Source organism: Phoxinus phoxinus, assembly GCF_949152265.1.
Source record: "Phoxinus phoxinus genome assembly, chromosome: 15".
Classification (NCBI taxonomy): Eukaryota; Metazoa; Chordata; class Actinopteri; order Cypriniformes; family Leuciscidae; genus Phoxinus; species Phoxinus phoxinus.
The window spans coordinates 17417544-17434385 of NC_136890.1; the positions used below are offsets into that span (position 1 = coordinate 17417544).

The window sequence follows — 16842 nt, forward strand, 5'->3', positions numbered from 1 at the left end:
ATATCTTCTTAATGTTTGCAGCTCCACTAAAGTCATTCAAATACACCATTGACATTAAAATCAATGCTTCAAATGAAGCCGTGATAGAGCATTTGAGGGCGTTGATTCGTGGACAGAAATTCCCCATTTGTGTCAAGAAAGGCATGAAAATCTCCAGTGCAAACATCACTACAGGTAAGAGAAGTATAAGTGGAATAATGCTGTTCTGTCCACATTCATCAGAATTTTTTTTCCGTATTTCCTCTAAAATCTTAATTATTTGTTTAATTTTCAGTGTTGTCACTCAAAGTCTGATGCAGTTTATGATCAGTATATTATTTTCATCTCTTCTTAATGTTTGCAGCTCCACTAAAGTCATTCAAATACTCCATTGACATTAAAATCAATGCTTCAAAAGAAGCCGTGATAGAGCATTTGAGGGCGTTGATTCGTGGACAGACATTTCCCATGTGTGTCAAGAAAGGCATTAAAATCTCCCGTGCAAACATCACTACAGGTAAGAGAAGTATAAGTGGAGTAATACCTTTGTGTTCATATTCACCAGATTTTTTTTTTGTTTCCTCTAAAATCTTAATTATTTGTTCAATTTTCAGTGTGTCTAACAAATTCGAGCAAAACTGAATGCAAGTGTGAGAATCGATACGCTTGGCCCTCTGAACAATGCTCTAAACATGGCGTTTGTGGCCACAGTCAAAATGGTACGTGTGGATGCATCGCTTCTCTTCCAACTGATGGAGCGTTCTGCCGGCCACCACCTGGTAAAGAGTCTCTCTTTATTTCAAAACCAAGTTGGAGATTGGTGTGATTGTAAAGTCTGATGTAGTTTATGACCGGTGTATTATTTTCGTCCCTCTTAATGTTTGCAGCTCCACTAAAGTCATTCAAATACACCATTGACATTAAAATCAATGCTTCAAAAGAAGCCGTGATAGAGCATTTGAGGGCGTTGCTTCGTGGACAGAAATTCCCCATGTGTGTCAAGAAAGGCATGAAAATCTCCAGTGCAAACATCACTACAGGTAAGAGAAGTGTAATCGGAGTAATACATTTGTGTTCACATTCTCCAGAATTTTTATTTTTTTCATGTTTCCTCTACATTTTTTATAATTTGTTCCATTTTCAGTGTGTTTCTCAAATTCGAGCAAAACTGAGTGCAAGTGTGAGAATCGATACACTTGGACCTCTGAACAATGCTCTAAACATGGCGTTTGTGGCCACAGTCAAAATGGTACGTGTGGATGCATCTCTTCTCTTCCAACTGAAGGAGCGTTCTGCCGGCCACCACCTGGTAAAGAGTCTCTCTTTATTTCAAATCCAACTTGACAACTGGTGTTATCATAAAGTCTGATGGAGTTTATTACCGGTGTATTATTTTCATCTGTTCTTAATGTTTGCAGCTCCACTAAAGTTGTTCAAATACACCATTGACATTAAAATCAATGCTTCAAAAGAAGCCGTGATAGAGCATTTGAGGGCGTTGCTTCGTGGACAGAAATTCCCCATTTGTGTCAAGAAAGGCATTAAAATCTCCAGTGCAAACATCACTACAGGTAAGAGAAGTGTAATCGGAGTAATACCTTTGTGTTCACATTCACCAGAATTTTTTTTTTTTCGTATTTCCTCTAAAATCTTAATTATTTGTTTCATTTTCAGTGTGTTTCTCAAATTCGAGCAAAACTGAATGCAAGTGTGAGAATCGATACACTTGGCCCTCTGAACAATGCTCTAAACATGGCGTTTGTGGCCACAGTCAAAATGGTACGTGTGGATGCATCGCTTCTCTTCCAACTGAAGGAGCGTTCTGCCGGCCACCACCTGGTAAAGAGTCTCTCTTTATTTCAAATCCAACTTGACAACTTGTGTGATCATAAAGTCTGATACATTTTATGACTGGTATATATATATTTTGTCTTTTCTTAATGTTTGCAGCTCCACTAAAGTCGTTCAAATACACCATTGACATTAAAATCAATGCTTCAAATGAAGCCGTGATAGAGCATTTGAGGGCGTTGATTCGTGGACAGAAATTCCCCATTTGTGTCAAGAAAGGCATGAAAATCTCCAGTGCAAACATCACTACAGGTAAGAGAAGTATAAGTGGAATAATGCTGTTCTGTCCACATTCATCAGAATTTTTTTTTCCGTATTGCCTCTAAAATCTTAATTATTTGTTTAATTTTCAGTGTGTCGCTCAAAGTCTGATGCAGTTTATGACTGGTATATTATTTTCGTCTCTTCTTAATGTTTGCAGCTCCACTAAAGTCGTTCAAATACACCATTGACATAAAAATCAATGCTTCAAATGAAGCCGTGATAGAGCATTTGAGGGCGTTGATTCGTGGAGAGAAATTCCCCATGTGTGTCAAGAAAGGCATTCAAATCTCCAGTGCAAACATCACTACAGGTAAGAGAAGTATAAGCGGAGTAATACATTTGTGTTCACATTCACCAGAATTTTTTTTTGTGTGTTTCCTTTAAAATCCTAATTTTTTGTTAAATTTTCAGTGTGTCTATCAAATTCGAGCAAAACTGAATGCAAGTGTGAGAATCGATACTCTTGGACCTCTGAACAATGCTCTAATCATGGCGTTTGTGGCCACAGTCAAAATGGTACGTGTGGATGCATCGCTTCTCTTCCAACTGAAGGAGCGTTCTGCCGACCACCACCTGGTAAAGAGTCTCTCTTTATTTCAAAACCAAGTTGACAACTGGTGTGATCATAAAGTCTGATGCAGTTTATTACTGGTATATATATTTTTTGTCTTTTCTTAATGTTTGCAGCTCCACTAAAGTCGTTCAAATACACCATTGACATTAAAATCAATGCTTCAAATGAAGCCGTGATAGAGCATTTGAGGGCGTTGATTCGTGGACAGAAATTCCTCATGTGTGTCAAGAAAGGCATGAAAATCTCCAGTGCAAACATCACTACAGGTAAGAGAAGTATAAGCAGAGTAATACCTTTGTGTTCATATTAATCCTATAATTAATCCTCTGTGTTTCCTCCAAAATTTTAATAATTTGTTCCATTTACAGTGTGTCTCTCAAATTCAAGCAAAACTGAATGCAAGTGTGAGAATCGATACTCTTGGCCCTCTGAACAATGCTCTAAACATGGCGTTTGTGGCCACAGTCAAAATGGTACGTGTGGATGCATCGCTTCTCTTCCAACTGAAGGAGCGTTCTGCCGGCCACCACCTGGTAAAGAGTCTCTCTCTTTATTTCAAATCCAACTTGACAACTTGTGTGATCATAAAGTCTGATGCATTTTATGACTGGTATATTTTTTTTTTGTCTTTTCTTAATGTTTGCAGCTCCACTAAAGTCGTTCAAATACACCATTGACATTAAAATCAATGCTTCAAATGAAGCCGTGATAGAGCATTTGAGGGCGTTGCTTCGTGGACAGAAATTCCCCATTTGTGTCAAGAAAGGCATGAAAATCTCCAGTGCAAACATCACTACAGGTAAGAGAAGTATAAGTGGAATAATGCTGTTCTGTCCACATTCACCAGATTTTTTTTTTCGTATTGCCTCTAAAATCTTAATTATTTGTTTAATTTTCAGTGTCGCTCAAAGTCTGATGCAGTTTATGACTGGTATATTATTTTCGTCTCTTCTTAATGTTTGCAGCTCCACTAAAGTCGTTCAAATACACCATTGACATAAAAATCAATGCTTCAAAAGAAGCCGTGATAGAGCATTTGAGGGCGTTGATTCGTGGACAGAAATTCCCCATGTGTGTCAAGAAAGGCATGAAAATCTCCCGTGCAAACATCACTACAGGTAAGAGAAGTATAAGCGGAGTAATACCTTTGTGTTCACATTCACCAGAATTTTTTTTTGTATGTTTCCTTTAAAATCCTAATTTTTTGTTAAATTTTCAGTGTGTCTATCAAATTCGAGCAAAACTGAATGCAAGTGTGAGAATCGATACACTTGGCCCTCTGAACAATGCTCTAAACATGGCGTTTGTGGCCACAGTCAAAATGGTACGTGTGGATGCATCTCTTCTCTTCCAACTGAAGGAGCGTTCTGCCGGCCACCACCTGGTAAAGAGTCTCTCTTTATTTCAAAACCAAGTTGACAACTTGTGTGATCATAAAGTCTGATGCAGTTTATGACTGGTATATATATATATATTGTCTTTTCTTAATGTTTGCAGCTCCACTAAAGTCGTTCAAATACACCATTGACATTAAAATCAATGCTTCAAATGAAGCCGTGATAGAGCATTTGAGGGCGTTGCTTCGTGGACAGAAATTCCCCATTTGTGTCAAGAAAGGCATGAAAATCTCCAGTGCAAACATCACTACAGGTAAGAGAAGTATAAGTGGAGTAATGCTGTTCTGTCCACATTCACCAGATTTTTTTTTTCCGTATTTCCTCTAAAATCTTAATTATTTGTTTAATTTTCAGTGTGTCGCTCAAAGTCTGATGCAGTTTATGACTGGTATATTTTTTCTGTCTTTTCTTAATGTTTGCAGCTCCACTAAAGTCGTTCAAATACACCATTGACATTAAAATCAATGCTTCAAATGAAGCCGTGATAGAGCATTTGAGGGCGTTGATTCGTGGACAGAAATTCCCCATTTGTGTCAAGAAAGGCATGAAAATCTCCAGTGCAAACATCACTACAGGTAAGAGAAGTATAAGTGGAATAATGCGTTATTCCTACATTTGAGCTGCAAAATCTTAATCTTTTCAAAATCGAGCAAAACTAAAGAAAGTCTGGTAACACTTTAGTTTAGGTCCAATTCTCACAATTAACTTGTTGCTTATTAACATGCATATTACTAGGATATTGGCTTTTTATTAGTACTTATAGAGGACATATTAATGCCTCATTCTGCATGACCATATTCTACATCCCTTAGTCACCCAATACCTAAAATTAAAAACTACCTTACTACTATTAATAAATCAGTAATTATTAGGTTAATGAGGCCAAATTTATAGTTAATAGTTAGTTAATAGTGAGAATTGTACCCTAATCTAAAATGGGACTGAAAGTGGGAAAAGTGGGACTAAAGTGGGACTGAAAAAAATCTATCCTGACAATTAGTGTGATCATAGAGTTTTTTTTGACTGGTCTATTATTTTTGTCACCCCTAGTAAAGAAGCCTCTCTATATTACTAGTCAAAACTGACATATAATGTGATCGTAAAGTGTTGTGCAGTGTGTAGCTTTTACATCCAATTACATGAAAGCCATCTGGTATTTTTTCACCTGGTTCCCATCATAAGGCTTCTCTTTCATTTCTATGTTATTTTCCACTGTTTAGATGGAACACTAATTTGACTTTTACTATTACTTTTGTTAATATTACTTGTATTTGTTTTGATAGACAGCAGTGTTTACATTGATGAATAGTATTTGACAATAAAAGTAATGTAATCAGATTAATTTCTATCTTTGCTTACCATAGGCTGTCCAATACCTCCAACCACAACCCCAAACACAAGCGTATCTTCAACATCTACACCATCAGTGCCAACAGCAAAAAGTACAGGTATTACTTTTTGCAACGAGCTTGCAACATACTCAATATGTTAATTTGTAAATTTGACTTAATTTTTGTAAAAATTTTAGTCATGTGTAATATTTACTAAAATGTACCATTTCAGAAGTGTTTTAGCAGGGTGCCCACAATGGTTACTATGTTCCCTAGTTGTTAATTGTATAATCACGTTAATTGTTTTTCTTAGACAACTGATAATTCGTGAAGAATCACAAGTGGTTTGCTAGTACATACATTTTTTCTTAATAAAATGTATAAAACTTCACATTATATTTATATGTAAATGTAAAAATCACATCAGAGCTTAAACACTCTTATCAACGTTTTCTATTACAATTTTAGGTATCGTTCTTAGACAGTGATCTATTTTTACATTTTTCTTATCTCAGTTTAAATTTGATTTTTGATTTTGTAGATGTCACAAGCCTTTCAATCCTGACACCAAGCACTAACAGTACAACAATAACAAGCGCTCCAGCGTCTACTCCAACAGTCGAAACAGCAAGTGAGTGATCATAATATTCAGTTTACATGGCATCTTTGCTAAAAAATAAAATCTTCAGAGGTATGTTTAACACTTACCTTGATTTTGTGATGTTCCCTATCTGTCAGTCACTTTGACGTTGTGTCGAGACTGACATATGAGTCACACTTGGTAGCCCCAAACACCTCTGATAATTTGAGAAAAGGCCAATGAGAATTGGCATGCAGGATTTGCATGTGCCACTCTCCCAAACGTACGGGTATAAAAGGAGATGCCGTGCATCATCTCATGAACTCACTTCGGAGCCCTGTGTATGTGTTTACAACCATCATTCATTTCATTCACATCTATACAAGGGAATCTTCTACCAAAGCTGGTGTACACAGCACATTGCGACGGTCTCTCTCCCCCCTCTCTAAGATTTCCCTAAAAGAGCAAACACAGACGGAAAACTTCTTTTTAAAGTTGCTTCCAAGCCTGTGTGTTTCTGAATGCGGTCCATACCTCTCCTCCTCGAACAGCCATGATTGCTGTCTTAAGTGTTAGGGCCGTTCCCACACCAAGACAGCTTTTGTTGATGGTTCATGTCCTCACTGAGAGAACATGACCATGGCAACATTGCGCTCACAATTCTCTTTTCTTGTTTGAGAGAGTCACCTCAGTTGCTCCTCTTCCCGGCCTTTCTGCTACGCACAACAACAGGCAGCAACAATGGAAGCCTTTCCGCCGCGTCAATCCCCACGGACCTCCAATTATTTGTCACGCACTTTCCACCCAGTCGAGGCCGCCTCCACCCTGCATGCCATGTCCATCCTGCATGTCCATCAGGCCAAAGCTCTAAAAGAGCCAGGATTTATGCAGGAATTTTGCTTGGTGACCAACTTTGCTCTCTGAGCGACGAAGGTCACGTTGGGGCTCCCGGCCAGGCAATGTCCACCATGGTGTTCAAGAAACACCATCTCTTCCGCTTAGTCATCATTCCCTAAGTCTGCAGCTCAGGCATACTGGTTGCAAGATTGTCACCTCCTCATCTGCGGCCTCGACTCACACAAAGCCCCACACAGGTCAGTGCCGCACGTTCAGGCCTGGTTAGCGTTTCCCAACCCATCATTCTGGCACAACAGGACAGCCAAACTCGGCTATGCGATTCAGTTTGCCAGGCAGCCGCCCAGGTTCAACAGTGTCCTTTTTACTTTGGTGGCAGGCAAAGATGCCCCGTCTCGACACAACGTCTTGTTCCCTCTATCAGGGAACGGAAGTTACAGTAGTAACCGAGACTTTCACTAGTTACCAGACTATCCTTAATTCTTGACCATCAAGCTTGTACTTGTTCATCAAAACCTTTGCTTTTCATAGAGTTTACTATCCCTTCAGCCCCAAACACAACTGAGAACACAACAGCCGTGACAAGTGCTCTGATGTCAAACTCAACACCAGTAACAAATACCGGTAGGTGATCCTACAAACCTCTTCGTGTAGGACAAATGTTACTGTGTGTGCAAAATCAGACTTTTTGTTTATTTCACATTATTGTTCTTATTTGTATTGCTTGTAAATGTATTGTTAAAATGGTAATTCCCCACAACAAATGCACTTACATCTCCAAATGATTTTATGATGTGAAATTAATGTAAACACAGTCAATTATGTGTTGGACAATTATGTGTTGGACTATGTGTTAAAATAGATCTGTGCATAAGTGCGAATGCAACTTATTAGACCTGCTGCTATGATGTTATCAGTAATACTCAAATGGCAATAATGCTGACAAAAAGTGAAAAACGGATCAGATCGTGAGATGTGCCTTCATAAGTGGCTGGAAACAAACTGGAGCTGACGTACATGTACTCTCTAGTTACCTCGGGCATCCTGAGATAAAGCAAATGGAAAATAATTAGCGTAGATGCTGTTCATAGCATTAAATAAAGATAAGCATGTGCATTTGATCTGATATAACTGGAGTACAAGGTTATGATATGCATTAGGTGAATGCTTAGCTAAAGAGATGTGTCTTTAATCTAGATTATAACTGTGAGACTGAGTCTGAGCCCCAAACATTATCAGGAAGGCTATTCCAGAGTTTAAGAGCCAAATGCAAAAACGCTCTCCTCCTTTATTGGACCCACTGTAAAAAATTATTCTCATTATTTGTAATCACAACTTTTTATCTTTTGTCAAATCAACTTAGATAATTAATGTAGTTCAGATAACATAATATTTTGAGTTTCTATTAATTAAACCAATCTCCATTGCATTAACTCAATTATTTAATTTCAATGAACTAACATTTTTCCCGTTATTTTAAAGGCAACCAGGTAACTTACTTTTTGTAAGTTAAACCAACAATATTTTTTTTCACAGTGTAGAATAACCCACTGAGCAACAGTTACGCTACAAAAAAATATTGTACATTTCAGAAATACTATTGTCATACTTTTAAGCCCAACCTCGTTTCAACTGAATGACACTGAAGTTTAATACGTAATATTCTATATATTTTTAAGGATCTTGAGATGTTTTAACTGGAAAACTACTGTACTAATTATGAAAATGTTTCAGCTCAGAGGTTTGTCCCCTTACAGAGCATGATGGATTGTAAGGCGATAGAAGATTGGTTAAATACACAGGACCTAACTGTTTAGGGCCTTATAGGCCAGTAGCAATATTATATATTATACATTTACACCTGTCCAGTTTCGTCTGTAATACATCTCTCAGACCACCTCCTGAAGTGGTTGTACGGAGTGATCGGATTTAAATAAAAAGCGCATAACATAACCAGGTGTAACAGTCCCATTAATGAGAGGCTTGCACGGTCTTGGGACATGCCTTAGAGGTAAAGACGAGTTAATAATATTAAGAAGAGGCTCTTCGATCTCTATAGGTAACAACTCTTTCAGTAATTTTGTGGGTATGATTTAATAAACATGTTGCTGTTTTAGATGCAATGATGAGTTTAACTCTTCCTGTCCTATAGCCTAGTTGTAAAACAGTGCAATTTTTTCTTTATAATTGAGGCTGAATCATAAAACGCTGTCAAAGGCTGTACATTACAATTGAATTTCTGATGCTTTCGATTTTATCAGTGAAGAAATTCATAAAGTCATTACTACTAAACTGTGATGGAATATTTAATTCAGTTGATGTCTGTTTATTTGATAATAGCCACTGTACTAAATAAAAGCTGACATTAATGATGTCAACATTGTTGATACTTATTAGTGGTAGAGAGAGACTGTACATGTTAAATGCATATCCTCTAAATGCAGATTTTTTCTTTGTTTTGGAGCACAAACATATTCATACTAACAGCCAGAAAATTTCAATTTTAATTTCAGGGGGACAAAATTTTACTTTAAGTTTTTAATTACATATTTAATATATGGAATGTACTTATTTTAATGGAAAAATAAACCCTCTATTCTTAGGTCAATCTACCACAACAAAACCACCAACAACTGTACAAAAAACAAATGTATCAACAGCTCCGCCACCAACAACAAAACCAATAACAACAAAGCCACCAACAGCAACACCGGCAATACCAACAACAACAACACAAATGGTTGGTAAGTACCGATTACACCAAAGGAAATCTAAAGACAACAAAATTTATTCCATTATGAATGTTATGAAAACATATACAGTTTAATGCCTTAAATTAAAAAGATTTCTGAAATGAAAATAGGGTGCTTGTGGTTTGTTGGTGCAGAGATTTTTTTTATTGAATATTGATTCATTTGATATGAATTTTCTCACTCAATTGTCTGACTGTGAATCTTAACATAGTTGAGGTAAATCTCGCAGTCACAGGAAATATCATAATCTAAGACAACCCATTTTGTGTCACTTTTGACTAAATGTTAAAGATTTGTCATTGAGCGAGATACAGAAGCATCACATAAGCCACTTTCTCTAGCAGAAACCTAATTGTAAAAAACCTGTAAATTACTTTAACGACTGGAATGAAATTTTGTATGCAACATCTTTGACAATAATCCTGAGTGAGTATAAGGACAATATTGGAATAAAATGTCTGCCATCGTTCAATCGGTTTCAACAGCTATATCTATGAGATCAATATGGTACAGATCAATATTACATTTAATAATACTTGTTTGCATCAACATTTTGTTATTGCTTTTTCTTTTTCTTTTACTCCAGTAAAACGTCAGTTATCACTGTCAATAGACGAGATTTTTGATGCTAACCTGAATAATCAGACCAGTGATAAATTCAAGAAATACAAATCCGATATTGAGAAAGCGGTAAGTGTTAAATAAAAACATCTTGTACCAAATGCAATTTGAATGAAATATAATCAATGTTCTTGTGTTAGGGTATTAATTCAGCCATATAGTAAAATGCTCATTTGTTTTACTCCAGTGTCATTTGTCAAGAGACTGTAATTAGATGAATGTAAAGAGAAAAGTGCTTGAAATGTTAACATTTATAAACAAAAACTGTAAGAACAACATTGTAATAACACTATTAAAAGAAATACATTTTTGCAATTCTGACACGGCTTTGTCTCATGTAGATCAATAGCAGCTACAAGGATGAAAAAGGTTTCATTTCTGCTATTGTCACTGGTTTTAGGTATGATATTTTTTCTCCCTAAGATTTTTGCTTTGACATGGTCATTGTACTTTTGTTAGTTCAAATGCATAATAGACATTTTCTCGTATCTTTTTGTGCTTGATCAGGCCTGGAAGTGTGATCGTAGACTTCCTTATTACGTCAGATGAGGGGATAAACATTACTGAGGAGATAAACAGCGCAATTTGCGAAAAAATGAAAGTGTTAAATTTCAAGGTTGATCCAACTTCAGTCGCTGAAACTGGTAAAAGATTATGCTGTGCTTTTTTTTGTAGAACAAATATGAAAAATTATGTCAGATATGCAAGAGACAAAAGACATGTTGTTCAATGGTATATTTGAAAATAATCTTTTTTTAAACATGTAAACACAACAGTGTTTGTAGTATATGCTTATTGAAGCTCTAACTTGTTCATATCTGTCCTTGTATCTTCCAGATAACAAAAACCTATCAAACCCAAGAGGTCCTGTTTTTCCTGAACAAAATCTACAACTCATCTGCCCTGCCACCAACTTCTCTGGAAATGTAGACTGGAAATTTCAGGGAAAAATCGTACAGAATAGCAGCCGTTATGCGTTAGATGGTCTCAACCTCACAGTCCAGAGTGTTACCATCAGAGATAACGGTGAGTCTTCGCGCCCATGGCAGATCAAAAGCTGCTGAAATATATAGTATATTATCTCAATCACAAAAGAAACAGCAACATAAATTTAGCTCCCTCTCTCTTCCTCCACTGTTGGCGCTCCTCCAGTGTGCTTCGCAGGTGTCACTCATTTGCACTCATTCCTCTGGTCTCTCTCTCACAGCTCTCTGCTTGGCACAATTCAAATAATATTTTATTTTTAATAATTACTATTAGTAATCTGTATATCCAATTCATCAACAACAACAAATCGATTTTTAAAATCATTTTTAAATGTAGCTCTACTTGAAACTTTGAATAAAAATCTGTTTGAACCATTCTCATGTTTGAAACTGAAATGAAATGCATGTCTGTTTTTGCAGGTCGTTACGAATGTGTGTACAATACAACCACAGGGCTGCATATTACTTGGGACAGGATTGACTACATTAAGCCATATCCTAGTATGCGAGTACCTACTAATAAGACATACAAATGTGAAAATAAGGTGGTTTATCTCGACTGCTGTGTGCATTCTGATTACTCCGTTCAGTGGGTGCAGGACAAAAAAATGCTGAGCAGCAGTAAGTATCAGAAATGGAAACCGCAATGGGACAATTTTATTCATTTATTTTTAATTGAAGTATGTTAGTAACCACATCTGTGATGTCTTTCGTCTGCATCTTGTATTTCCAGAAACTGATTCACTGAAATGTATTACACAACAGTTTCCTATCTTCAGTGGAAGTTCATGTGGGAAAAAAAGCACATTCACCTGCAAATTGAACAATACAGATCTACTTGAATTCTCATACAGCTCAATGGCTGTGGATCTATTTGTTAACAATCCTCTACCCCCAGGAAGTAAGTTCATTCTGGGCCGTCACTGAAATGTACAGGGTCCAGAGTCCCATAGATGTGGTGCTCGCTTTCATCCACCCACATTGACGACTCTAGACCAACATGTTATCATATTATTAACTCGTATAAAATATTATGTTTTATAAATCAGTTATTAGTATAGGCCTGTGCATAATTGTCCGCCTCTTTTCATAGCTGTCGCATGCTTTGATGAAGTGTATGGTTTTGGAACATTTGGTGATCGGCCTGCGGTGGGAGACTGTGAGAAAAATCAAGTTGGCCTCAGAGAAGGAGTGTGTCAATCCAATGGCGTTTGGAAAACTGTAAAGGACAACTGTGTTCTTCGTGTCATTTATGACCTGGAACAGGAATCAAAGGTTTGCTTTTCAGTTTTACTGCCTGCCATGTTGCTTATGTAACACCTCCGGTCCAACTCGACCCGCTCCAAACGGGACTCGAACTGGCAGGTGCGCTAACAAGTACACTAAAAACAGCAGTCTCTAGTGTCAGTCGCTAATGCGCCTCTTGAGATCAGGGGAGTGAGGTTTACACCCACAGCTCTCACTAGCTGGCCTCTGTTACACTTATAAAGCACAAGAAGTCTATTACCCATAAATCACAGTACCAGTTATTTGGTGTAAAATATTAGAGAAATACATAGTTTCACTGAGAAGAAAAAAAAAAAGTGTTGTAGAATGTTTTTTCACTCAGAAATTGCTAGTACATTTTACAAATAATTAAAAAGAATTGGCAAGTAACACATTGCATTAAATGTGAGATTCTAAAGTAAAAAGACATTTTTTTAAACTCCAATAATCATTGTTTTATTTCAAACTTCTTAAAGGTCTTTAAGTGTATCCAATTTTTGTAAATACTTGTATGTTGAGTAGATTGGAAAGACGAAATAGGGAAAGTGATATTTGTTAATGACACAATTATCGCTCAATCCCGGAATTCAGACTCCATTAGCAAAATACAGCAAAACCTTTTTTGTTGTTGTTGCTTAAACCTTTTTTTGTTTTCTTTTTCAAAAGGTTGTGGATTCTGCAACTTTATCAGAGTTTATGATTAAAGTGAAAAATGCCACCACAGTCTATATCGGAGACGCGGTTCAATCTCAAGCTACAGTTTCGACAATTGTGGGAATACTAAACAATATCGCAGCCGTCTCCCAAAGTTTTATGCTGGATGAAGTTGTGTTAACGGTAAGCTCAAATGTATTGCCGTTATACTGTTGTTACTTGCATGACTGTATTGCTGTAGTTCTATTTAGGCCACACACTAGTTGACATGAGCTTTTAAAGTGGAAGTGTCTATGAATCCACTATTTTTTATTTCATGCAGGTGTCTTTATTTAAGAAGAGAAACTTCAAAAGCTAAAAACAAGCCTATAATATGTATTTTAGGTCATCTAAATGGGATGCCTTTTAACATTTTCCAATCTTACATCATTTATCTTCCAGAATTTCCTCAATATCGTGGATGTCATTTCATCAGAGTCAGCGAAACTTGCATGGGTAGAGTTAAATTCAAATGCCGCAAGCCAAGGCGACAGCTCTCAACTCCTGAATTCCATTGAAAATGTTATAAAAGCGACATCAGACACAAATTTCAACATAAAGAGTCCATCCAACTCATTCCTGTTCAAAAAAGTAACAACATCCGTAGACTTTAGGGATGTATTGAGGCTCAACTCAACCGCTGAAATATTCATCCCAGATATTACATCCAATCGTACAAATGTTACCATCACAGCAGTGGCCTTCTCTTCCCTGGGCAACGTTATGCCTGCAAGAAATCGTACAGATAACCTAAATAAGACTGAAAATATCATCAATGGACTCATTGTTGTAGTGAAGACAAGCAAACCTATCAACAACATAGAGCTGAGCTTTGAAAAACGCAGTAATACGGTAACTCAAAACAATAATTCAGTAAATTTAGGGAACCCTCAATGTGCTTTCTGGGACTTTAACCTTTTTAATAGGACTGGAGGATGGGACTCAACAGGATGTGAGGTCATACAGATAAACGGCATTGTCACTTGTCATTGTAATCACACCACTTCATTTTCAATATTGATGTCCCCTTATTCTCCTGAAGATCTTGCCTTGTCTGTCATTACGTACGTTGGTGTTGCTATTTCGATAGCCAGCTTGGTTGTGTGCCTGATCATCGAAACGATCATTTGGAAGGAAATATCCAAAAACTCTACGTCATATATCCGGCATGTATGCTTAGTCAATATTGCTCTTTCTCTCCTGATCGCTGACATATGCTTCATTATCGCGGCTGCTATCGCAAAGCCCGGGGAGGACTACATTAACTCGTGTAGCGCTGCAGTGTTTTTCACCCACTTCTTCTACCTGGCGCTCTTCTTCTGGATGATGGTCTCAGCCTTTCTGCTCCTCTACCGCACCATCATGGTTTTCTCTCAGATTTCCACATCGGTAATGATGGCGATTGTCTTCATCGTGGGCTATGGCGCACCTCTCCTCATCTCAGTTATTACCGTCGCCTCCACCGCCGGAAGTCAACAATACGTCACACAGAATGGGACATGCTGGCTGAACTGGGACATTTCCAGGACCCTTCTGGCTTTTGTCATACCAGCTGTGGTCATTGTGGTTGTCAACATTATTGTCGTGGTTATAGTCATGGTGAAAATGCTCAGGGGAAGAGTGGGAGAGACCAACAGAGAAGAAAAGAACATCTTGGTGGTCATTCTCAGAAGTGTGGCCATTTTGACGCCCCTCTTCGGCATCACATGGGGTCTCGGATTGGGCATTGTGATACAGCCTAAAGCTTTGGCCCTCCACTACTTGTTTACAATCTTCAACTCCTTGCAGGTATAAATGATCACTTAGATAAAAGAATCGATTCATTTAAAGATATTCTTGGTTCAGTAGTGAAGCTCAATTGATCTATCTAGTGTTGATTACCGCAAAATTTCAAGCTCACCCTCAAGTTGTTCCAAACTTGTTTGTGTTTCTTTCTTCTGTTGAACACAAAAGAAGATATTTTAAAGAATTTTGGTAAACCAAAAAGTTGACGGTAGCCATTGACTTCCATAGTAGTTAAAAAAAATACTATGGAAGTCAATAGGGGCCATAACTCTCTGGTTACCAATTGTTTTTTAAATATGTTATTTTGTGTTCAACAGAAGAAAGAAATGCATACAGTTTTGGAACAACTTGAGGGTGAGTAAGTGATGACAAGTTATGTTTTTTTTGGGTGAACTACCCCTTTGACGTGATAGTGTGAAAAAATATTTTGTGCGAAGTTATATCAAGGTTTACACCTTTGTTGACATGATAACATGACAATGCTGTAAACCCTAAAAACCATAAAACAACTGCTAAAATGATCATAACTTTTTACAATCGACCGCAAGCTCGTATTCAGTTCTATCTCCTTCCAATCAACAACCGATAGATTGAGTCCCCACCCTAAAAATATATATGTTTTCATAATTCATTACACTCAGATGTCATCGCAACTTTAAAGAATTCAACATTATGCCACAAATGCTTGTACTGAACCTGGAATATTCCTTCAAAGAGTCATACATTTCACATTCAAACATTATTACAGTTTATTAGAAAACAACAACTAACTCGTATGGCCTGTTCACTGATTTCAGGGCTTCTTAATATTGGTCCTTGGATTACTGATGGACAAGAGGGTAAGAGCCGAGTTTCTTGCTTTATGAGCTGTTCTTGACATTACGTCAAAGTTTGTTTTCTGAGATGCTTTATTTTTTCCCCAAAAGGTTCGGGAGACACTTAAAGCGAGACTCGCTAGACCCACTGGACCCCGTGCCACATATGTAAACACATTTTCCTCATTTGTTTTCTTCAAGTTTTTCCATGCAAAAAACTTTATTGAAAAACACAATGCCATCTTTCCTATCACAGAGCGTTGAAGACTACAGCCACAGCAGTTCTTCCAACAGAACGACTTTCACAGATGTTTTCAACACCATTCTGAGAAGAGGGAGGAGTAAGTTGAATGTCAATGCTCTGTTGATTTCTGGTGCATATTGCCTGAACTTTTATTGTAATGATCTTATGTTTTTACAGATGCTGGGGCAAATATAGGCTCCTCACACAGCTCTCAAAGATTTCTGAACACTTAGCCGGACAGACGGCTTCATTTCCTGTCCGAATGCTTCTCTATCGCAGTGCCTCGGGCACAACTCCTTACTGAGAGTGTTTGGTTTCTGTCTAGACTTCTTTCCACAGTCCCTTCCTGAATACTACAACATGAATATTCAGTACTTTCCTGTTTTCTATTGGTCGACCAGATTGGCCAAGTTAGATTAAAAACATCTATTTTTGATCTGTACACACTGTTTTATGAAAATGGAAATTAAATTCTGGTTTCTGTTAGAACACTGTTTAGTGTACCAACACTTTATCCTTCCTCTCTCTATTAAATCCATCAATGAATATCACTTGTTTCAAATGTCATTATTAGAGGTGCTTGCCAAATCAAGCATCCTAATTATTTTTTGGGGAAATCTGATTTGAAAGTTTTCCTTTTTAGAAGAAAGAAAAACATTAATCCTACATAATAATTTTTTTATTAAAACAATAAGGCATGCTTTTCTTTTTTTCCTCAAGGAACTCACGGCATGAAAGTTCTCTATAATCCCAATTTGGTAACACTTTATAATAACTGCATGCTATGAATCATTAGTTAAGCATTAGTTAATTCATTATTTATAAAGCATTAATATAAATTAATAAGC

General features: G+C 37.1%; 1 protein-coding gene across 1 annotated transcript; it reads left to right on the plus strand.

Moving 5' to 3' along the window:
- Nucleotides 1-970: 970 nt before the first annotated feature.
- LOC307012240 (uncharacterized protein) lies at nt 971-16544 on the plus strand (the record flags this gene model as incomplete). Its single annotated transcript, XM_079638661.1, has 31 exons — nt 971-1019; nt 1124-1288; nt 1398-1550; nt 1654-1818; nt 1930-2082; nt 2252-2404; nt 2506-2670; nt 2782-2934; nt 3037-3201; nt 3315-3467; nt 3634-3786; nt 3888-4052; nt 4166-4318; nt 4488-4640; nt 5430-5513; nt 5938-6027; nt 7363-7455; nt 9435-9575; nt 10171-10274; nt 10547-10605; nt 10713-10849; nt 11043-11231; nt 11612-11812; nt 11925-12092; nt 12285-12466; nt 13124-13294; nt 13553-14938; nt 15733-15774; nt 15862-15918; nt 16007-16091; nt 16172-16544. The coding sequence occupies 31 exons, from the start codon at nt 971-973 to the stop codon at nt 16225-16227; spliced, it is 5343 nt and encodes a 1780-aa protein (XP_079494787.1). The 3' UTR covers nt 16228-16544.
- Between the last annotated feature and the right edge of the window lie 298 nt (nt 16545-16842).